Raw genomic sequence first — 23,668 nt, 5'->3', positions numbered from 1 at the left:
ATTTGTTGGTTGCAAACATTAATATACAACTTATAACCAACATTTTCAGAGCTTTGTACATCAATAAAACATAAAATATTCACAATATAAAGTATACAAATTAACAAAGAAAGTTTGTGAAAGAAATATGTTTTTAACATGTCAATAAAATAAGACTGATTGGAGCATGTCAAAGCATTCCACATAATATGAATTAAATGCCATGCTCTAAATGACTGCCATGTGCCCATCAGGAGCATGTGACACTACCAAAGGGGCTCTCTAGGTGACCTTAAAGAGTGAATGTGCTTATAAAGGAGAAGGTGATCTTTAAGGCAGCGATGTCTCATGTTGTATGGGGCTTTATGAATTAATAACAAACTTTAAACTTGACCCATTAGCAACCAGGCAGCCAGTTCAGTGCTTTTAGAAGACGTGTTATATAACTCCCAGTAAGTTGCCACACTAAGAAGCCTAGCACTCCACCAGCTGATGTTTCTGGACCAGCCCCACATAGAGCACAGCACAGTAGCCCAGTCTTGGAGCTATCAGTGCCTGGACTACTGTAGCACAACTATCCTTGTCCAAGAACGGCTGCAATGGGTGTATCAGCCACATCTGGGACTTCAAACCGCTGAAGTCACATGGTCCACCATGGACAGTAAATCCAAGTACACACCAATATACAATCTTGATCCTTCAGAAGGAGTGCAGCCCCACCCAGAAAAGCTAGTCACCCACAAGGGATCTGCTCACCCACACAAAGTACAGTGGTTCCTCGGGATACGAAATACCCAGGTTACGAAATTTCCGGGATACGAAAAAATCCCATAGGAAATAATTGTTCCGGGTTACGAATGTTTTTTCGGGTTACGAAAAAATTTTTGGTGCTTTTCGGCGCTATTTCACACAAAATCGCGGCTTTTCCCCATTAGCGCCTATGGGTTTTCGGCTTACGAAGGCTTTTCGGGTTACGAAAGCGGCCACGGAACGAATTAATTTCGTAACCCGAGGCACCACTGTATCATAATAAATCCTAACACCTATCAGTTTTAAAGTGTTTTTGAGCAAATGAATTCAATGGCATAGCCGTTGTTAGTCTGGAAAATCAGTATGCAAAGGGATCTTGCAGCACCTTTGAGACTAACTAAGAGAGAAATTGGTAGCATGAGTGTTTGTAGACTTTAGTCTACTTCCTCAGATGCATGTGGTGGAGTGGAAAGTCCAGGGATAGACCTATAAAAGCAGGTTGCATGTGAGAATGTCTATGGACATGCAAAGCTTTGTGAGTGTGGAGATTAGGTGACAACTTTCAGTTTTAACAATGGTCATTGGTACAAGGCAAGAGGGAGGATGTTGCCTAAAGCCAAGATGAGTAGATAACCATATTGGGATGTAATGTGGGTACCAGAAACTGAATTTGTCACCTTATCTCCACACCCACAAGTTTTTGCATTTCTATGGACATTCTCACACACAATCTGCTTATATAGGTCTTTTCATGCTACCATCTTCTCTCTTTCAGTTCGTCTCAATGGTGCTACAAGATCCCTTTAAGCAAATAAATACTCCTCCAACATTAGCACTATAATCTCAAACTTTATAAAGTAATGAGCAGTTTATTATAGTGGAAAAGTAGCGTTTAAAATATACCATTTATTATATGAAAATATATAGCATGTGGCAACAGTATTTCAATATTAAAATATCAATCACAGTACGTAAATAAGATGCTTATGCCAATAGTAGCAGCTGTGCAAAATCTGGACACTATCTATAATCCAAGCATCCTAATCAAGGAGTAATAAATGCATGGTGAATATCATGATGAAAGGCACAGTATAATAAAACGATTCCAAAAGAGCATTTATCCTCCTGGTAGGAAAACTTATAGTGCCTTTCCTTCAAAAGGACAGTAGGAAGGACATTAAATTGGGTTAATATAAATGCTTTTCTGAGCTTGATGATTGTTAAATGAATCAAGTTACTGAAGTTAGTATGTGCCTTAAGCATACATACATCTGGCTCTGACAACTTTTTCTGCTCTGAAATAATATTTGCATGGCTATTTTTTTCTGATTTATTTGGTGAATGTGTTGATTTTGATGCTTCAAGTAAAATCCCAAACTTAGTGGACTCTTCATTCCTAGAAATGTTTGAATATCTGCATGTTCTGCCACTGTTAAAGGCACAATAACCTGATGAGCCAATAGGGTAGCAACAAGGTGGTAAAGAAAAGCACTTACGTGTTGATGTAAAAAAAAACCTGGGGGATATATGGAACTCAGGGGCCACAAATTGTGCATCACTGTATTATATGTCAATAATCTAAAAAAACACCATCTTCCATTTCCTATCTAACTGTGACACATTCATGACTCTATAGAAGCTATTGGGAATTGGTTTGTCCATCTTTGTAACTTAGGGCCGGAACAGACTAGCAAGTTAAGCCACCTTCCAGGCGGCTTGGAAGTGTGGTGTTTACACACTGCATGCTCCCAAGATGCCTGGAAGCCACCTGGAAGCCGCCCAGCCAATCACACAGAGATGGATGCAGGATGCTCTGGGGGCATGATATTTACATGTCGCACATCACTGAAATGCCCAGAAGCCACCCTGGGGTTGTGGCTGGACCACTTAAGGTCTTTTCTGCTCCTATTTGGGCTGACTCTGTGGCTCATTGGGGCCACAGTATGTGGTTGCTGCAGCTCTGGAGCAACCAGCTCTGGGGCAGCCCCAATCCACCCTTTTCAGGTGGTACGCCACATAAAATTGCCTGCAGCATACTTCTGATCAAAGATACTTCCATGTCGGCAATGAACATGAACACTACATGGGTACATGTGTGTTTGCTGTAAATAATACGAAAGAAAAGAGTAAACATTGTTGTTTTCCATGGGTAGCGGACAGGTTTGGCCTTATTGAGCATGATAGTTAGAACTGTTAAAATTCCTAAACACTGCATAAGTAAATGCTTTTATCATTAAAGGTTTGTGTAGGCCCATAGCTGCATGTTGTGTGTCTGCATGATTCATGGTTCTTGTCTTCCAATCAACTCTGCTAAGGGCATGCATTCTACTACATCTCTGCATTCATACTACTTATTTCTCTGCATTCAGTGATTCCAACTTTCAGAGTCAAACAAGACAATAATTATCTTTTTTTCTCTCAGACGTATTCCCTAAATGGTGAAACATGTCTATTTATCATATCATATGTTTTTCCTCATGCCCGTTCTTCCATTTACAATACTTCGTTTTGTGATTGGTCTTTGGAAGGTAAACACAGATTTAATTTGGAAGTCTGATTTAATTTAGAAGGTTAATTATAGGGAATGTGTATTCACCTGTGGATTTAGTCTGACCATCAAGCGCTCCTGATACAGCAGAATTACCCACTCCCAAAAGAGGATTCCTGTTCCTTCTCTGCAGGTGCCATTTTCAGTACTTGCTATCTGTCTTCTAAACATAGACACAAAACCTTGGACATTGTTACTCTGAGCCAACTAATTCTTAATTGTTCCCTACTTTTAAAGATGAACTGTTACAAACCAGCATGAATTATGCCTCCAGTTTGGGTGAAATGTATGCCTCAATTATACATTTCTGGGAGAGGTTGCCATTTTGCAGAGGAATAAAATTTTGCCCTATTGTTTATGAAATATTTAGAGCAATAGGATATTGTCAGGGATGCACCAAAAAAAAAAAAACACCTTTTGATTCACCTTTTTGAGCCTTTCACCTCAGAGTAAGAACATCTGTATCCATAAACGTATCCCATGAGTAAATAATGGTAGACAAAATTAGCAAACATCTGGAAGAGGAACATATTTCAAAGTTATTTTGGTCTGAACATATGAAGAACTGTATGGAGAATATGATTGGTAGCTGGTCTTAATAAACAGTTAGTGAGTCTTGCCTGCCTAAAATGCAAAACAGATGTATCTTTGTTCTTTTCAACTGACTTTGATGAATAAACTATACATGACGTCATATCCCAGCTATTGGATGTCTTGAGTCCGGCTGAGAAATCTTTTAGAATAAAAAAAAAAGTTTCCATTGTAGACACTGGAGAGAACAAAGTGAATTCCATTCCACTTCTCATAGAGCAAATAGAAGCAGGTTCAGAGACTCAGACAGTTCCTAGTCCAAGCATTTAGAAGTGCTATTATTTACTGCAAGATCTGTTTTCCTGTGAGGCACAAAGCCTTTGTCCTTTTCTCTTCAATAAGAGCTCTAGCCTTCCATTCACTGTGGGCCTTGGAGGAATTTTTGTGAGGAAAAGAGGAAGAAAAGAAGAGGTTATAATGTTTCTAAGAGGAAGAAAATTGTTTTCTTTAAAGTTCAGTATCTGAAGACTGCTTAACATTAATACTAACACTGCTCAGTGATAACAAACGTTTGGTTTGGAACAACCAAATAAATAACTTTGGGTTATTTATTTATTTATGTTTATATTTATTTTTGGTTTGGTATTATCTCTCACACCCCTTTATCTCAGAAGAATAACCTGGCAGTCAGTTTTGCCGTGTACTTCATGTGCCAAGAAGTCAGCTATTTCCCTGCGGGTGTTTCATCCATAAACAAGCATCAGCTACAGCTTTCTCTTCTTTACGGTATCCCTTTGGAATTTAACTTTCAGATACAAATACTTGGAGAAATTGGCAGCTGAAGAATATGAGAAGGAGCTAAGAAGCCGGAGTTTATGTAGGGGCAGAAGTGACTTGTCTTTGAATTTGGGCTCTCCTTCATCCACAACTGCACTCAGTCCCCAGTGTGCAAGTCCAGCCTCGACAGATTCTCAGGAGGAACTAAAGACTCCTGTGACAGTGTTCAAAACACCACAGACCCCAGGAGGTAAGTGCCAGTGAACTCTGAATGGAAAATGAGCAGCTGCTAATAGTTTCTCACAGTTTAAGCAAATGCATTGCTAAAGGCACCAGGATGCTGTTGACAAGTCTCTCATATATTTTATGAATGCATTGTGCAATTGTGTACATTATAAAGAATTAGATTTTCTTCTGATTTCAGGTAGTTGTTGAAAGAAAAAATGACAAACAGTTGGCATCATATAGCTGCTATCAGGGAAGGCAATGTTACTAGTGGATCTAAGTCCAACAGTATATCTCTTGAGTACCTGTTGCTGAGAAACATGAACTTGAGAGTGATATTTTGTTTGTGTTTTGCTTGTGAGTTTCTTGTAGGAATTCACTGTCAGAATGCTAAGCTCAACAGCCTTTTGGTCTGATCCAGCACACTTCTTACCACATTACCATTTTTGTATATATGTGCTGAAAAACGTAAAGCACTAGATTAATGTGCTTTACTAAAATAAAATATTTTATAGTTCCATTAGTTTCATACTGAAGCTTAAGCATGTGCTTAAATTGCCTCCATTGAAATCAGTGGGATATTTATTCATTTTGGCTAGATTTTGCACTACACTAGCAGCACCTATGCTAATCCTTCATATAGAAGATGATTTAGCAACCCTTGTGTGCACTTTGGAAATCCTCTGTAGGCTTATTGCCATCCCACCCATCAAGAACCATGCATGCTGATCAAAAAGCTTTTATTGAAACTCTAGGAAATTTTAAAATTGGTTTCTTACATGGGGAGCTGCTTCGCTGTTGGAGGAGGGAGGCAAGAAGGTGAAAAACCCAGGAGTCTGAAAAAAAGAGAGCCAGCATGGTGTAGTGGCTTGGACTATGACTCTGGAGACCAGGCTACTGATCATTGGACTATGTCTCTTGAGACCAATCACACTCTCTCAGCCTCAGAAGAAGGCAAAGGCAAGCCCCCTCTGAAAAAATCTTGCTAAGAAACTCCAATGATAGGTTCACCTTAGGGTTGTGCTAAGTCAGAAAAGACTAGAAGGCGTACTACCGCCACAACCACAACAAAAACTTTGGAACAAGCGAAGCTGTCAGATGCCAAGATTGGTCTTTCAGATCAGTCTTCTCAGCTCTGTGGGGGGAAAGAATGGAAATATGCATTATGACATATGCACACAATCTTTTAAATATGAGGAAGTTAGAAGTGGTTTGTAGTAGACTAAGTACAATTACCTGGGGAAGGAATAAAAATCCTCATGTAGCAGCCCAAGGTATCACCATTAATTTATTTCTATCCTAATTTTACTCTAATGAGTTCAAAGCATTCATGGCTCTTCCTTTTCATATTTTATCCTACATCAATCCTATGAGGTTGGTCAGGCTGATAAGGAGCGATGGGACCAAGGAACTAGGACCTGGTTCTTTCAAGTCCTACTCCATCACTAACTCCTACACTATAAGGACTCACAGTGATTTCAAAGCCAAGTTAAGCACATGCTTAAACATTTCCTTTTGAGTTCTGAGGCACTAAAAAGTGCTTTCTTTGGCTGGATTGTGTCCATTAGTATCTTACAGTGTTGCTTTGGAAATCTGCTGATGCAAAGAATTAAGCAGCATAAATCGGTAATTTCTGTATTTGAAGCTGTTAACATCTTCCTTAAGAAAGAAATGTTCATCAAACTATTTTTATGAATTCTGATCCATGAATATTTCTGGAGTTAGTGCATGCTCAAGAACAGGTTTCATTATCATGTGCTTTGACTTGATGCTGCCTCTGTGACTTGAGTTCCTTGGCTTTGTTGGCTGTTATTGCTTGAAGCATGCTGTTAAAAAAGAACTTCCATATGAAGGAAGAATGAATATTATAAACTGACTTTGGGTGTGCTGGTGTCAAACTTAATTTTAGTTTGCATGGTTTCTTCTTAGCAGTACTATTTTTTCTGAGTATTAGATTCCCTGCAGAGACTGTGGTATCTGCAAAATCACTTTTATTCAGAAATATTCAGAATGGCAGTTATTCAAACCCAATGTCAGGCATTAAAAACTCATTTTTTCCCTACCATTAGGATTTTTCAGATCTCTGCATGCAGAGCAACTATCTCTTTTATGATAATTCTTTTACCATATGTCTGTAGGAATTATTCCAAACATTACATTATAAAATGGAACACTTTGGTATGTATGGGGAATAGATCTGTAACAGGTACACAGGCTTATTCTCAGTGCCTGAGACAGAGTTGCTTTCAGCAGACAGCAGGTGTTTTTTTGGTTCTTGTCAAAGGAACACCTGGCAATAATTAGCAAACTCGTAATGTTGTGGAACCTGCAAGTAGAGTCCACTTATACTTATGCTTAGACAATTCATGAGGGTGAACATTTTGCCTGACAAGGCCTCTAACCGTCTCTCATATCTACATCCATGCTTTTCTGTTACTCAACTGCTACAGTAGGAGCAAGGATCATGTGCTAAAACTGATTTCAGTCAGTTTTGATAGTAAGAGAAAACAAAACAAACCAAGGATGATGACCTTGTTGATAAGGAGTCCTGCTGTCCAAAATTTTGAGTTCACTTTGGCAAAAGGAAAACTGAAAATATTGATGTTGGGCAGTCAAATTCATCAGCACCAAAAGGATGGAAAAGTTAAGAACTGGAATCAGTTGGGCTTTGTTGTGTCCAAAAATATTTAGTTCACATATGAACCACATCCTCACTAGAATGAATGTAAAACTTTTGGATTAAAAAAAGACAGCTAGCCACATTTGACTGTTGGATGCTGCTGAAGTGCAGCTGTATTTATTTTGTTGTTTTGTAAAACTTTCAAAGATCTAGAAACTATGAATCTTTTTTTCTTCAAACTATGGAATTTTAAGCACAAATACAATTTATTGTCAGATACCAAGAGCATTTGCTCAAGATCTCCTAGTGCACATAAATATTGTACTCCCTGGTATAAAATCATAGTGTTACTTTCCATCACCTATGAATGGTCTATATTTTCAAGACTTGGGTCAGATTTTTTTTTAAATCATAATGGCAGTTTGAGGACTACCTGAATCACAGGTGTGGTGAGATTGTCATCCTTTCTTAAAGGATAGCTAAGTTTATTCCATAAGCATTGTGGAATTGTCAATCTCTTTAGAAATTATAGAATGGCTTGGTGATGATGCATGAGAAGAAATAAACTAGCTTATATTAGAAAATAAGGTTAAGCTGCTTGTTCTGTTACTGTAGCTGCTAATTTATGTTTGTCATGTACAAGGAGATTCAATCCTCCCCTTACTTGGCTTTACATTATAACAGAAGCTATCCTGTCATGTATTTATGGAAAGGAACAAACCACAAAACTGAAGTTGCAAGTGCTTCATCAACAGCACATTACCATATATGATATGATATGATATGATATATATATACATATACATATATATATATATATATATACACACACACACACACACATACATACATACACACACACACATGTTGTTGTTGTTCTTTAAAGCACTATGTACTATGATGGTGCTGCACTGTATAAATAAATAAATATTGCGATGAGGACCAGGAGGAGGATAAGACTATTCACAAGTAAGCCCCATCATTGGGAATCATTTCTGAGTAGACATGCATAGGATTTTTATGTGAAATTGTGGTAAGTTGAAGACTTACAATAGTATAGTATATATTAGTATATTCAGAATTGTTCACCTGATAAAGTCCTTGGTAAAGAAATGTGGAAATAGGCAATATGGACTAGAAGTTTCTAGAAATTCTAATTGACCAGTCTCAATTAAAAATAGATTAAAATAGTTATGTCTAGATTTGTGGAATACAGCTTCCTCTTACTATGATAATTTGTGAAGATTTTTCAGCAAAATTAAGGTTAAATTTAAAGTTCATTATCTTGAAAAGTGGGCCTAAGTACCCTAGAGGCACCTGATTCTATCTGATCTTGGTAGCTCAGCAGGGTCAGTCCTTTTTAGTACTTGGATGGGAGATTGCTAGCAAAGACCAGGTGCTGTAGGATATGGGGCGAAACAGACCACCTCTTTGGAACATCATCCTGCCCCTTTCTTCTGTACCTCGTGGCCATGGCAACTACATGCTGCACCCCCATCCAGCCTTTCCCTGGCCAAAAAGGAGCTGCAGAAAGTCACTTCTTTTCATGCCTGGGAAAATGCACCTTTGCCACCATGGCTGCTCTTTCTGGCATTCCTTTTGGCATGCATCATCTGGATGTAGTGTCAAAGGAGCACCGTGATGCTACCTGCCATGCAGTTGGGCACATGGCGTGATGATGGTGCTGGGGCATATGTCATGCGTCATGCGGATGCCATGCCCCCACTCTGCCCCGATGCTGGCATTTAGTGCCTATCTGTTGAGGCCCTATATTTCAGACAAAGGAACAGGCAAAAAATGCCTGTAAATATTCCTTTCTTAAGAAAACCCTATGAAATTCATGGGGTCACCATAAGTCAGCAAGCATCATGAAGGCACAGACACACATGCCTTGAAAAGTTTGATCCAGAACAGGGATGGTTCCAAGCAGTTTAAACCAGATGGAAACTATGTGTAAAAAGGGCACGAGGAACTGTGGAAAATGTCAGCTCTTTTCATGGGAACCAGCTGAATGGATTTGTCCCAGTCTGATGAAGCCCAGTTATCTATTTCCCATGCAAGCTTACAAACAAGCCATGAAAGTTATTGCTTTTTTGTCATTGTTGGCATACCTGGTCCAAAAGCTGTCCCTCTGTCCCAGTTTTGTGATGTTATGCAGACATGGACTGTAAAATGAGGAGTATCACTGATCACTGCCATGTTGTTATTCCCAGAAAGTATGTTTCTCACAGTTGCTACTTCTGCCTTTGAATTCCTTAGAACTCTGCATAAAACAAAATAGTGGCTGCTTGCTAGTTAGAACTACACAGATCTCTGAGTCACCACTAGCAAAAAAGGCAATGAGTTGCCCACTGCAGAAAACAGAGAGGCAATTTTACCCTGGCATCCCCATCAACACCTCAAATTTGAACCGAATACTAGGACTGTGGAAGGTTTAGCTCAGCTCTAGACTAGCCCAAGTGTTCCACTCGCACATACACAGACATACCCATTTTCTTAGCTTCCTGTGAATACACACACAATTATTATTATATAATTTTTAAAAAGAAGACAAATGCAGGGAACTGACAGAAACACTCCTGCCTACCTCCCACATTCTTCCCAACCATTTAAAAAACAAAACAAAAAACCAGCAATCATGAACTTGGACCTAATCCTGACTCTGATATGGTTCAGTAAGAATCAATGTGAAATGGAGTGAGCATTTACTGGAGGCGTTCATAATTTGAATTTGCCTAAACTAGAACTGCTGCTATTACAAGTATATCACCTCTGAACATGAAGGTTCAGTGCAGTTTGAGTGACCACTAACTAAAAAATAGGCATATTTTATATGAACTTGTTTATTTAGTTTCTGGAAAAAATGTCATGTGCTATGCCAATACAGTAGTTCATTCCAGATGCTTCAGCCGTGTATCAAACTGGTGCTGAACCTTTAATTCCTACAACATAGCAGTCTTCCCTAATGTTTCTCCCTCTCTCTCCCTCTCTCTCTTTGGTGATACAGTTTTTACATTAGGTATTTTTTAAGAGTGACAAATTAAAAACATAAGGTAGGCTGTATATCCCTAGCTGTTTTTCTAGCCATTTCTGGGTCAAAGCTGCTGTTATCACAACATTACCCAGGTCTGACCCAAAAGGTTTGCTTTAGGTTTGCTGCCAGTGAAATGTAGTGATCTGGTGACAAAATACCCTTTAAACAAGAGACTTTTGTGTCAAAACAAGATATGTGTTGAGACTCTCCCAGGCTATTTGGTTTTCCACCGTGCTGTTTTTTAAAATGAAAATGCCTTTTTAAAAAAGGTTTATCTGCTTCCAGACTACTACATTTTGTCAATTTGGTGACTGGGGATGTGTGCATCCCTTGGTGGCATGGCAGTTGCATCCCTTAGTGGCATGGCACATATGCACTTTAAACCCTTAAAGTTCATGGTAGACTTTGGGCATCCATCGGTTGAGATTTGCTTATGAAAACAAGCCTTTCTGACATCTTGGAGTCCAACTGAAACCTGCCTGGAACCTGTCCTGGTGCATATTCAGTCCATTTCAGTGCAGGTGAGCTTCCAAATGGCTTGTGCGCTGCAAATGTCTACTAGCATCTTAAAGTAATACTGTGGAACCACAAGGTTTATGTTCTGTATTTCTCCAGTTAATTTCCCATCTTCCTCTTTGCAGTAATACTTGTTTAGATTTTCCCTTCTCATTTTCTCTTACAATTTTTCATCAGAAAAATCACTGCAGTGTCCATTGTTACACCTCATACATCACAAAAGCTGAACTGCCAGGATTCAAGAATAAGGCTGGAAAAGTATCTTAGGCTTGGAACAGACGAGCAAACTGTGCCATGCTAGCACTGATTTTAGGGTTAGGGACTGCGCACCAAGCACACAGTCCCTAACTTTAGCACAGCACGGCGGCATAGTAATGGTGGTGTCCCATACATACGGGTGCCGCCATTTTGATGAAGCGACATGTAGCATCCACATGTCACTGTGCGTTACTTACATCACGAGTGCACCATTGGCGCACTTGTGACGTCCGCCCGGCGGCACAAAAAGAACCCGTTTTTTCTGGGTTCTTTTTACTCCGGATGGACACCGCATGGTCCGGCGGCGGCAACATCCCTCTGTAGAGAAAAAGAAGGTTTCAGGACTTCATTAATATGCTAATTTTCCTTTCCATCATTTTTGCATGATCACTTCTGTTTCCGGAGAGCTGTCGGTTCCTTTGTTTGGATATCTATTGAAGCCTTCCAGTTTCTTCATGGCACAAAATAAAATTACTGCATGAGTAAATCTTCAGAAAATAATGAAGAAGATGAACTACTGAATTCGGCAAAGTGAGGAGGATGACATCCATTGTCTCATCCCACAATATCCACCAGATGCCAGAAATTAAGAGGCAAATTTATGCCAATTCCACACATTTGAAAGCTTAATCTGTGCCATATACCATGTGGGTATTTTATATGGCAATTTTGAAATAAACTGGCATGCGAAAACAGATGTTCTATCAGCTAAGTGCATGAAGCTGTCCTTTCTGAGCTATGCCATTTGCTATGCCAAAAACAGCATGTGTCTTTTATGTGTAAGCACCACAATCTCAACTGAAAAACAGTTACAATTTTTTAAAAATCCTTTTCATCAGCAGAGCAAATACTAGACAAAGGTTACCTTGTTATTTTTTTTCTTACTGTCTACGCTTTCTAATTGAATGTTACTTTTTTAGAGTCACTTTTAACCTGTCGGCTTCTAATATGCTGATCAGATATTTTATGCCTATATTGAAATCCAATATATCAATGTAAGCATCACAGTTTTGGTTCAAGTGAGGAATGGCAGATTTCATGAATAGTGCCACCTTCTATGCTGTGTTTTCTTGTTCATTTATGTGTATGCCACCTTTTTTTCCAGGTGGGACTTACGGGATCTTGATTTTTAAAAAATCAAACTTGCCATCTCGTCCATAAGTAAAAAACAAAAATCAGCAATGGGTAGTTTTTTTAATATATATATATATATTTTTTTTAAAAAAAATAACACTGAACTTTTGTGTTGCAAAAGTGGCACTGAAGTGGCATGAATTTTTGAGTTCTCCAGAACTCTTCCTCAGGCATGTTGGAACAAAAGTCAGGCAAAGTGGCAAATATCAAAAGATGTGGCATAGTAAATTAGCCCTTGTGTGTCTCTGCAGCTGCAAGATTGTACCTGCAGACTCAGTGAAGAGAAGATATGTTAAAGTGTCCGCTTTCAGGTCATTGGGATGCACAGTTAATGGTTCCCCTCCATCCCCACAGCCCAGAACTACTCATTGCATTTTTTTTCTAAGCTTACATATGTTAGTCTCACATCCATCCTACATTTTTAATCGCAGACAACTGCTGAAACCTATTTATCCCTTTGCTCACCTGGATAAATGAAGGCTGCCTTGAAACTCATTTGTCTGCACAAAGCACAAAGCATTGTTAAGTGAATCTTTCTCCATTATTCTTTTCACTAGTGAGTGCCAGTGAACCTGAATGTGAACCAGAACCTGAGCCAGAGGCAGAAAAAAAAAGAGAGCAGAAAGATGAGGCAGAATTTGAGCAGGGAACAGAAACTCCCCAAGAAGTAAAGATTGCAGAGGTGGAGCCAGAGAGTGAAGTGGAGCAAGGACCAGAGCAAGAGACAGAAGAAGGTGCACTGCTCAGTGAAAAAGAGAGGCAGAATGAAGATGTGAACGAAAAAGACAACTGCTCTGCATCAAGCATATCCTCGGCAAGCAGCACTTTAGAGAGGGAGGAAAGGGAGGAAAAAATAACCAGTAACAATAAAACTGGTAAAGTGAAGCTTTTTTTCCCCATATCAGTTTGCTTTTTTGTAATTATAAAACAGCAGCTTCATTTATCATTTGTTGTAAGAACACAAGTTAAGAGACTGTTTTGTCACTGATGCATCCTCCATTATGAGCTCCTTTAATAAAATTTTCAGGGAAATTAATTGGAAAAAAATAATTGGAGGATTTCTGTGCAGACTTACAGTAGAATCAGGAATCTATTTATTTATTTATATGTTTGCTGTTTAATCAGTTAGTTATACTGTATTTGCACTTTCTTCAGATGATGTCAAAGCAGTGTAAATGGCTCACTTCCTCTATGTGTTATCCTCACTACAACCCTGGGAGGTAGGTCAGGTTGCAAGAGCAAGGTCAACTGACCCAAGGCCAACCAATGAGCTTCAAAAGCTTAGTTGGCATTCCCAACTCGTAGTCCAGCATTGTAATCACTATACCACACTAAAGATGTTATTCTTATTAGGATAATTTTCTTTAAGGGTTCCACTTTTCGGAGTTAGTGATTTTGGTCTATCCTAGCAAGAAAAGGAAAGAAGGGGGAAGGAATGTACAGTCATCCCTACATTTTCATGGACTTCAAGTCCATGGTCTCGGTCCTTCGCAGACCGACAAATGTGGGGGAGCACACACAGGAGCACACAGCCATTCAAGCCAATAGGGCTTGAATATTTGTGAATTTCCATTTTCATGGAGGGGGGGTCCAGAAGGGATCCCCCACAAAAATGGAGAGATGACAGTACTTTTTAGTAGTTTATTTAAGCTGTTACATTCCTTCTCTTCCCACACGCACCCTTTTTCCTTTTTAAAATGTCTCTTAATTGTTAGGGACAATTAACAATTAATTGTTAATTAATCATCACAATTTTACATCTCTTTTTAAATACAAATACAGGCTGAAAATAGAATCTATGAAAAAGCAAACCTTATTCCTGTCCCATTGAAACCTCCATATTTGGGGTGAAATGCACACACACACACATTGTGCAGATTTCAGATTATTTAGATTTTCTCAATTATTATTTGATGTATTCACAAATGCTATCATGATACTGCATTATTCACTGCTTAAAGTCACAGACACATCGCTTTATTGCATAATGCTCCTGAATGGAAGGCAAAGAGACTGTATAGCTCTTGTATATGGTACTGGGGTTCAACATGATATATTTCAGGGCTGGACAAGTGTGGTAGGGATCAATTTTCCACCTCCTGATTCCCTTCCTGCAGGCAATATCCCTGCTCCACCGAAATAGTGTGTATACAATTCCATGTTTTGGAGTATGTTTCCATGGAGCAATAAACCATAATTTAGGATCATGTGGGCAAACAGGAATGGATCAGCACAAAGCGACAGATTTACATGCTCCCTTCTTTCCTTTTCCTTTGTGACCATGAGGAGAATAAATCAGGTTTCAGTTTCACTTTAACCAATTCCTATCCTGTCATTATGTATAAACAAGGCATTGGGGTCTAAAATATACACCCTTCTCATTTGTGGGAGTTCAGTTTTGACCCCCCCCCCCCCATGGATGAGAAGAAACATACATGATCAAGCCCCGTTATAGTCAATGGGCAGCAACATGAGTGCAGCCTCTTTGGTGTGACCACGCATATACCCCCATTGACAATAATGGGGCAAGATAATCTGTGGGAAGCTTGAGTCCATAGATGGCTAGCCCACAAATACTGCATGCTCACTGTATTCTATTTTGTTAAACAAATCATAAAAACAATTCAGGGTTGAAAGTTAGTCAATCTAGCAAATTGTGTTTATTTTTTAATTACAAGCTGCAGTTTGGACATAAAAATAAGCCTGTTTAATCTACTTAGATGGAAACAAACAAACAAAAAATCCTCTGGCTAATAACAAGGGAGAAAGAAATGAGAGTACTCAAGCTTGACACTTCATGCAATGCGTTTTCCTTTTCATGCTCACAATTCTAAATTATGGTTCAGTTTTACATACAAACTCTTACTTAATGGCAAAATACTACTCTCTGTCTCCATAACTCAACTGTTTGATTATTTGTTTGAATGTTCTTATACATTATTTTCATTCCTGGATATTCACTATCTCTTAGATTAAAACGCCTAGCAGATTCAATCCAAAACCATAAAGATCTGCATTTTCACTATTGTGTAGCTGTGGGAATTAAGGGCAGGTTTCATTTTTTTCTTGGTGAAGCATACAAGTTAATTTAGCATAGAATTTAATAGTAATTGTTTTACTGTATCACATGTGCAGATGTAGGTAAGAAAATATTTCATTCTCAAGAAATAATGACCAACATCCTATTGTTAGTCCCTACTAGAGTAAAACTATGGAATCATTTGGAATTTGATAAGTTATCGCTTAGATAAGTTTAATGGGTTTACTCTAGTTGCTACTAACAAGTGAATTTGAGAATGAAACTTGAGAATGGAAGTTATATTTTGGAGTCCAGATTCCTAATTTGGTCTCCTAAAGTCCTGGAATGTGATAATGTTTCCTGGAGGAGGAGGAGAATAATGTTGGTGTTTGTTTAATACATAAAAGGGATTTTATGTAATCTAATTTTTGTCAAGATTTCATATTTTTCAATTACTTTATGAGAGACTAAATATATGAGAGGGGCCAATATATGAGATGGTTTAATAGAGAACTGCCCCAGGTTGGTGCATGAACAGAAATAGTTTTCCCATCTGCATTCCTTGCTAGAACAGGAACTATGGGCATAAAGGGGTCTTGTTTTTCAGGCCGTTATTTATAATGGTATCTGCCACCGAACTATTCAACAACATGCATTGTTGAATAGTGTCTGTTTTGTGGCACTGAGCAACTATTTGGAAGGATGTGAACTCTGGTGCTTTTTCCACCTGAGCCTCACCTCTGATTAGGGAAGAGGACTCTAGTTTTGTTGTTGAGGAACTAGGAGGGAACATTATTAAAAGCTCTGTGGTAGCTTGTGGGCTTGAAGTCTCAAGTTAAAGTGTTAACGCAGCCAGATGCCACTGGCTTTTGCAAAGCATTGGTGTTTACAGAGAAAATATTTAAAGCACATATGAAAAACCCTGCAGAGTTACTTCCCAAACAAAATATTTGAGTCCAGCTTTGGACTGTATTTATTAAGTAAATTTTAGTATATTTTGTACACCATAAATACTCATGAATAATTGTTAAAACATGTTTTTATTGTATGCTTTTGAACACTTTTTTCTTATAAAGCTTATTGGAAGAGCAGTGCACAGCCTTTTCATCCTTCAGTGTCACATCTATTCTCAGCAAGGGCCCTAGGACATATGTGTTCATACACACTCATATGTAGTAGGGTTCCAGATTTGCTAGGGATCCAGATTTCAGTCCATGTGCATATATATTTTCCTCGTTTGTTAGCCATGGTGTTTATTGAATGGTATCATCTGTGCAACAGGTGTTGATGCATAATGAAAAACCATAAGTTGCCCCTTGGAGCATCAACAAGGCCTACATCCTATGATGACACAAGGCACTTTATCACACGGTGAGGCTTCCATCTTCCTCACATGATTAATTAGAATTTAAAGCATCCAAATCGTGTGATCAGGGTTCACACCCCTATGCTTTTCTCCTCTCCTTCTCCCCTAAGTATGTCACAACCAGCACACTTGTCCCATCCGTAAAGCGTCATGGAGCTGCCATTTGGCAATAACGGAAGAATGGAGGCTCCATGATGCTTTACTGACAGGACAAGTGAAGTGGTAAGGAAACTATCACACAGGGAGGCTGGCAATTGCTATTTACTGACAGGAGAAGGACAGGAGAAAAGTGTGGGGCTGTGAACCTCCATCGTGCTATTTGGACAGTTTAAATTCGAATTAATCACAGGAGCAGGACAGAAGCCTCCACATGTGATAATCTCCAAGGTTTTGCTCCTAGGTCTCAGCTTTTGGCTCCAATATTTCAAGGCCTGGAATAGCCCTGCCTTGGCAATCCTAATTAAATGAATGTGTTAGAATTGGTATCTTCCCAGTGAATCTTGCGCAAGAATGCTGGCTAGAGGAGAGGCAAGATATCGCAAAGTCACTGAGGGAGGTTAAGTCACCCTTTTGCAACTATTTATTTATTTATTGGATTTATATCCTGCCTTTCTCACAAAATGGGATTCAAGGCAGCTTACAATAATTTTTAAAAGATACAACTAAAACATTAATTACAAAAGTTTTTTTTTAAAAAATTAAATTTAAATTTAATGTTAAAACATTACAGTTAATAGCACAACATAATTAACACTATTTGAATAAAAAAAAATTGGAGGTACTTTGGCGGTACTAGCAGGTAGGGAAGAGGAATCTCCCAGCAACACTAGTGGGCATCAGCACACTTGTTTTAGGTGGTGAGGGGCAGAGTTGAGAGGAAGCTTTTGTTATTTATCAAAACGTCCCTTCTCCATGCACACAACCAATCCTGACTGGTATTACTGCTTCTGCTCCAGTAAGGCAAAGGCTAGATACTGGCTGCTTTTGGATCCTTGTGCAACGGATGAACTTTAATCTCCATCCATCTCAGTGAACCTGGTCACCATCACTGCTTTCACAGAAGTATTTGCTTGGAAGCCATGTTGCAGATTGGCAAGGAGGCATGGCATGGGTAGAGGGGAGCGTGGGAGAAGTTGCATAGATTGCACTTAGGGTCATATATGGCCCATGGGCTGTAGACTGAGCAGTCCCACCTTCCTGCAAGGAAAATATCTGAAGTTTGTTTGTTTTTCCCCCAGCTGGTTTGGTATTTATTGCATTCTGAATTGTTTCGTTGCTTTTATTTTGTATCATAATATTTTACTGTGGCAATTGTTATGCACCTAATTGGTTTCCTGATATTCATTATGGCCTTTCTGAAAGCTGGTGAACAAAAATGCCTGTTCTGTTGTCATTTTAATTCTTGTTATAATCTAATGGCCAAAAGAGATGAGCCCAGTTATAGCCACCCCATTTAAGGCTGGATTGGGGCCATAGAAAACAAACACACTGCCCTAATAAAGCCAGCTTCAACTCCAAATAGGAGTGGAAAAAAACCTCCTATTTGGGGTGGAAAAAATTGGACCCTTTGCCTCTAGAGCTGTTTTTTTACCAGCTCTTGGGTAAGTGGGGTCTGGAAGCCGCCTGGCATGTAATTGCCAGCACAACATCCGGGTGACTTGGGGGTGTGTTGCATATAAACGCCATGCCCCCAAGCCGGCTTGAAGCCAGCTAAAGCTGCTTGTCTGTGTTAGCCCTAAGTACAGTGAACCCTTGTTATACGCTGGGGTTTGGTTCCAAGAACCCCCATTAATAACAAAATCCGTGGATGATCAAGTCCCATTAAATACAACGGCATAGCAAAATGGTGTCCCTTATATAAAATGGGAAAATCAAGGTTTGATACTTGGGATTTATACTTTTTTTAATATTTTCAAGCCGTGGATGCTTGAATCTGTGTATAAAAAACCCATAAGGAGGGCCAACTGTAAAAGAGTTTCCCTCAACCAGCCTCCTTGGCGGCTTCCAAGAGTCCAAGAATAAAACACTCAGAAATTCTTTTGCATACACCAAAGATGTAGTTGGTTACATCTAGACCAGGGGAAAGGGGGTGGCTGCCTATAAACTACATCCAGCCAGTTGGGGGTTTCCAGATCCCAATGGAAGAAACATGTTGATATGGAGGATCTGAAATATATTATTAGTTTGTTTCTCATTTTCCCTCATTCCCATTTGCCATGTTAGCATTCATGTATGGATCCTCAATATCCTGACCCATTTCTGTTCAATGTCTGATGTGTATGGTTTCAGATCCATGGTTACAGACCATTCAAGATGTTGGTGTGAATGATCAGTGCAGCAACATTCTCAACAACAAGCGGTTCATGCTGGACATGTTGTATGCCCATAACAAGAAGCCCAAGGATGAAACAGATAAAGAGCTGGAGGAGAAGACGGAGGAAAAGGACGTGACAGAGGCAAACGAAGACACTCTCAGTAGCCTGGCCAGCAGGATCTCAGTCTTACAGGCCACAAAGCAGGCCAAAGATGAAAGTGTCAAAAAAATGGAACTTGGGAATTTGGACAATCAAGGCAGTGTGAAAGCCTTTGCAGAAAGATTCAACAACAGCGAGGTGGGCAAGACCACAAACTTTCCTGAAAGTGGCTTTATTGAAAAGGCCAATGAAAAAACACCAAACCAGGCTAAAAAGGAATCTGATTATATTTGGGATCAACTCATGGCCAATCCAAGGGAACTTAAAATCAAAGACATGGATTTTACAGACTTAAGGGATGAGGATGACGTTGATGTATTAGATATGGAAATACATCCTAGTGACTCCTTAGCTGCTCCTCCTCCACCACCACCATCCTTTTTAGGTTTGCCGCCTCCACCTCCTCCCTTGTTTTATGGATGCCCCCCTCCACCCCCACCCTCCAGTAATTTATTGGCTCCCCCTCCTATTTTTGGCACTATTCAGGGTTTAGGGTCACCCCCACTTCCTAGAGGACAACCTGCCTTTGTAAAAAAGAAGAAAACCATCCGCCTGTTTTGGAATGAGGTGAGGCCATTTGAGTGGCAATGTAAGAATAACAAATTTTGCAAAGGATTCCTGTGGTCGAAACTGGAGCCTATTAAGGTGGATACTTCCAAACTAGAGCACCTCTTTGAGTCTAAATCCAAGGAACTTCCTGTCACAAAGGTACTTTTTTAAAAATGTATTGATGTTGATCGTACTGTGTGTGTCGTAAACCAGATTAGCCAGCACTTTGATTGTATGTGATGTGTTTACGTCAGATAAGTCAGCTGTTGCATCAAAATAGTTTCAAGAATGCTATTGCAGAATTTATAGTAAAAATCTGCAAACTCTAGTGGATATTAAGAAATCTTCCAAAATATGTATGAATAATCAAATGTAGTATTTGGTGCAATAACTGTCTATATAGTCTACAGTCTTTTTCTACCCGATTTAAGTAGGAAGGGAGTCTCAGTTTTCTCTCCTATAAGGTGTTTTGCAACATGCATTCCAGTCTTCTGAATACTGTATGTGATTACTAAATTTAGAAAATGGCTCTTGTACAGAAAAAAAAAATCTGGGTTTTATTTTTGAGGCCTTATCCTGTGAACAACTTATTGCAAATACTTTATTTCAGGCTGTCTCTCTCATGAGAAAGGAGCTTACTGAGCATGCAGTTACATGTATACCAATTTACTATATTTTAATATTGTTTCACGTAGATGGCATATATAAGTGAAATCCTTTTTTAAATTATTTTTATTTTTCTTTATGGCCAGCACATTTACCCCTGAATGATTCCTAACTTTACTTTCACATTACCATAATTCTGTTAAACAAATATGTCTGTAAAAGTTGAGACTCTGTTCTAAAAAACAGCTACCAAATGGCCCTTCTTTGCTTGTTCTATTTTCCTCCTTGCACCATTTTTCTACACAGTTCCATCAGGGTGGATTTGATTTAAAACAATTTTATTTAAATCACGATTTAAATGCATATTTTATACAATTCAGAGTTACTGAAGCCTCATTCTTGCTAGTATAATCTTAATATTATAACGAGATGAAGGTTTAATTTTTAGAATAACAACTTTTTAGATTAGTTTTACAGTTATATCACAAAAAAATACTGATTTGGTTATACTATTAGAAACACATAGATTAGATAGATAGATAGATAGATAGATAGATAGATAGATAGATAGATAGATAGATAGATGGGAAATTATTGTGTAGTTAACTATCTCCAGTTTAATACGTCAGTCATTCATATTTGAACAACTGTTCTGCTGTACTTTATTGAAAGGAGAAAAATAATAATCTTAATGATAACAATTTAAATAGCTTAATTTAACTGAAACAATAATGCAAAGACATGTATTTTGCTGAAAAGGTTTCACTTTCATTTTTACCGCTTGCCCATCCCTCTCACACTGAAGACCAGTACAGATGGCCCTAAAGAGGTGGCTTGACACCACACCTTTGAGCACCAGATCAGGGCCATAGCAACCGCGCACCATGTATCCGATCTAGCATTTTGCCAGCCCAAAAAGAAGCAGCAAACTGTAGTTCCTTTTTGAGGTGGAAAATAGCCATCCTTTCTGCCACGGCAGTGGCTCTTCTGCACTCCTGTGTCATGCATCATCTAAATGACACACCTCTACGCCACCCCCAAGCCGATGCTTACTGCCAGTCTGTTTCTGCCCATAGTTTCCTCTACAGATCTATTCCACTCCCAGTCTCCCAACAATCTGTTCCATTAATGTTTTCAAACTTAGCACTTAAGAGGTAAGAGACTGGTTAGCTTTGCAAAAGAACAATGGGATCTATGCAGACACAAACTGACATATTTGAGAAGTGTAAAACCAAGCATCTGTTGTAATATCCTCAAGATAGTAAAATTGCCCAATAATCTTACAGAAACCTCTGAAAGAGCGTGACATTGTGACACTTTTAATGGATTAATGGGATTCATCTGCCAAAATATTGAACCACTGCATAAATATACATTCCCATGCTATTTACCATATATACTCGACTATATGTCGATCTCAAGTATAAGTCAAGGGCAAGTTTTGGGGACAAAATTATGGACTTTGCTATGACTCATGGATAAGTCAAGGGTAAAACGTAGGGACATATAGCAAAGGATTCTAGAGGATGAAGCAAAGCAAAACAATGTCAAAGAACTTACAAAATTCCAGCAGACATAACTCTTTATGCTTACTCTTAAAACTGGATAGATGAAAGAGTAGAAGAGTTGGTGCTTCCACAATAGATTGTACTCTTGCCTTTCACCAGAGGCTGGTTCCTTCTTTTAAATAAGAGTTAAGATACAGTACTTACATTGACCCGTGGCTAAGTGGACTCATGTTTTTTTGGTCAATTTTTTGACCTAACTGTCTAGATTTATACATGAGTATATACAGTAATTAAAAACTAATTCCAATTTCATTATGAATAATCTTTGATTATAATGCATCTTAAACATAAAACTATCTTTAGAGGGATTTTTCCTCAAAAAGTATTTAAGAAACCCAATTTAAATTTGAAAAATCAATTTTTTTAATATTTTTTAAAATTATGCATTCCATTCATAATCCCTCATTCATGTGGTCAGACACTGTATTCACATTCTCTCTCGCATATTCCACTCACAAAAATTAAGTGCTAATAACCAACATAATAGTGCTTACTCTTTAATTCTGTGCACCCTTTGTAAGACCAGCAGCTCCATTTTTTAGCTGTAGTGTGATGTGTTAAGAGTTTTTAAACTTCTGACAAACTGGAATGCTTGTAAAGATTCCAGATATCTCACTGGTTGGGGTCAACATTTCATAATGGTTTAGCCAGGCCTCTTCCAGCAGATAGATAGATAGATAGATAGATAGATAGATAGATAGATATTGTCTGATCTGTGGTGGTTATGGCTACCACCCACTATGGTGGCTTGTTTTCGAGGTGAGATAGTTTATCTGTTGGGCTGGATGAACAAAACAACTATTTTTAAAACATCTATTTCTTCTGTGGTTTACATATTTTGCAAGTAGTTATGACTGAACTTTCCATTCTGATAAATGAATATGAAAACAATCTATCAACCTGAAATAAGAAAGTAAGTTCGTACTCTGTGTTTTCTAGCTTTTGAACAATTATATAAAATGTTCACATTTTCTTCAGCTTAAATTTCTTAAATATCTTGTGACTAACATGAGCCAAAATTTAAATATGGGAAGCTTTAAATGTTAAACTCATAATGTTAAGAGTAGTTTGCTTTGTATATGCTTTGAAATTAAATTACAGCCCTTCCTAATGCATTGTATATCAAGAGACAAATCATAGCATTGGTATTCATTGTGGTGTTCCTGGGCATACTATGCACACTTACTTGGGAATGAGCTTTGTTGAACTCAGTAGACTTGCTTCTGAGTAGGCAGGCACTAGACTGTGCTGGTCATGACAGTAAATAAGGCATCTTGATGTAGAGCTATAATCTTTCATGGCAATGCTCCCAAATGTATATATATTCCTGGGTACAATTTCATGTTGTTTTCATTGTGAAATCAGCAAGTGTCTATTCTATTCCTGGTCATGTCAGAGCATCAGTAAAACAGCTTCATATGTGTCCCATGAATTCACCCTTGTAATATCATGACTATTCTGAGTAAACATGCAACTAGTTGATTTGGGGGCAGAACAGATGGGCAGAAAGGAGCAGCTAGAAACTGCTCTGAGCCCAATCACCCCAGGGCCGCAACAAACACATGCCGCAGCCCCAAGGGTGTCTCCTCCCATGGTCCCAAATAGGAGCAAAAAAGATCCGTTCCTTTTGGGGCTGGATTTGGGCCACCTTGGGATGGTTTCTGGGTGCTCTGGGGCATGTGTAATATAAGTGACCCATGGCCGGAAGCCACCC

The 23,668-nt window shown here is 38.7% G+C and overlaps 1 protein-coding gene across 1 annotated transcript in view; it reads left to right on the top strand.

The window, feature by feature from the left end:
* The window catches only part of FHOD3 (formin homology 2 domain containing 3), a 266,864-nt gene that overhangs the window by 187,315 nt on the left and 55,881 nt on the right, over positions 1-23,668 (top strand). Inside the window, exons 16-18 of the mRNA XM_042475381.1 lie at positions 4,621-4,835; positions 12,930-13,247; positions 19,047-19,939. Of these exons, the coding sequence (XP_042331315.1) occupies positions 4,621-4,835; positions 12,930-13,247; positions 19,047-19,939 (1,426 nt within the window). The remainder of the gene's footprint in view (positions 1-4,620; positions 4,836-12,929; positions 13,248-19,046; positions 19,940-23,668) is intronic.

Source organism: Sceloporus undulatus, chromosome 6 (genome assembly GCF_019175285.1).
Source record: "Sceloporus undulatus isolate JIND9_A2432 ecotype Alabama chromosome 6, SceUnd_v1.1, whole genome shotgun sequence".
Classification (NCBI taxonomy): domain Eukaryota; kingdom Metazoa; phylum Chordata; class Lepidosauria; order Squamata; family Phrynosomatidae; genus Sceloporus; species Sceloporus undulatus.
The sequence above is the reverse complement of the archived record's forward strand: the minus strand, read 5'-3'. Positions and strand labels throughout refer to the sequence as shown.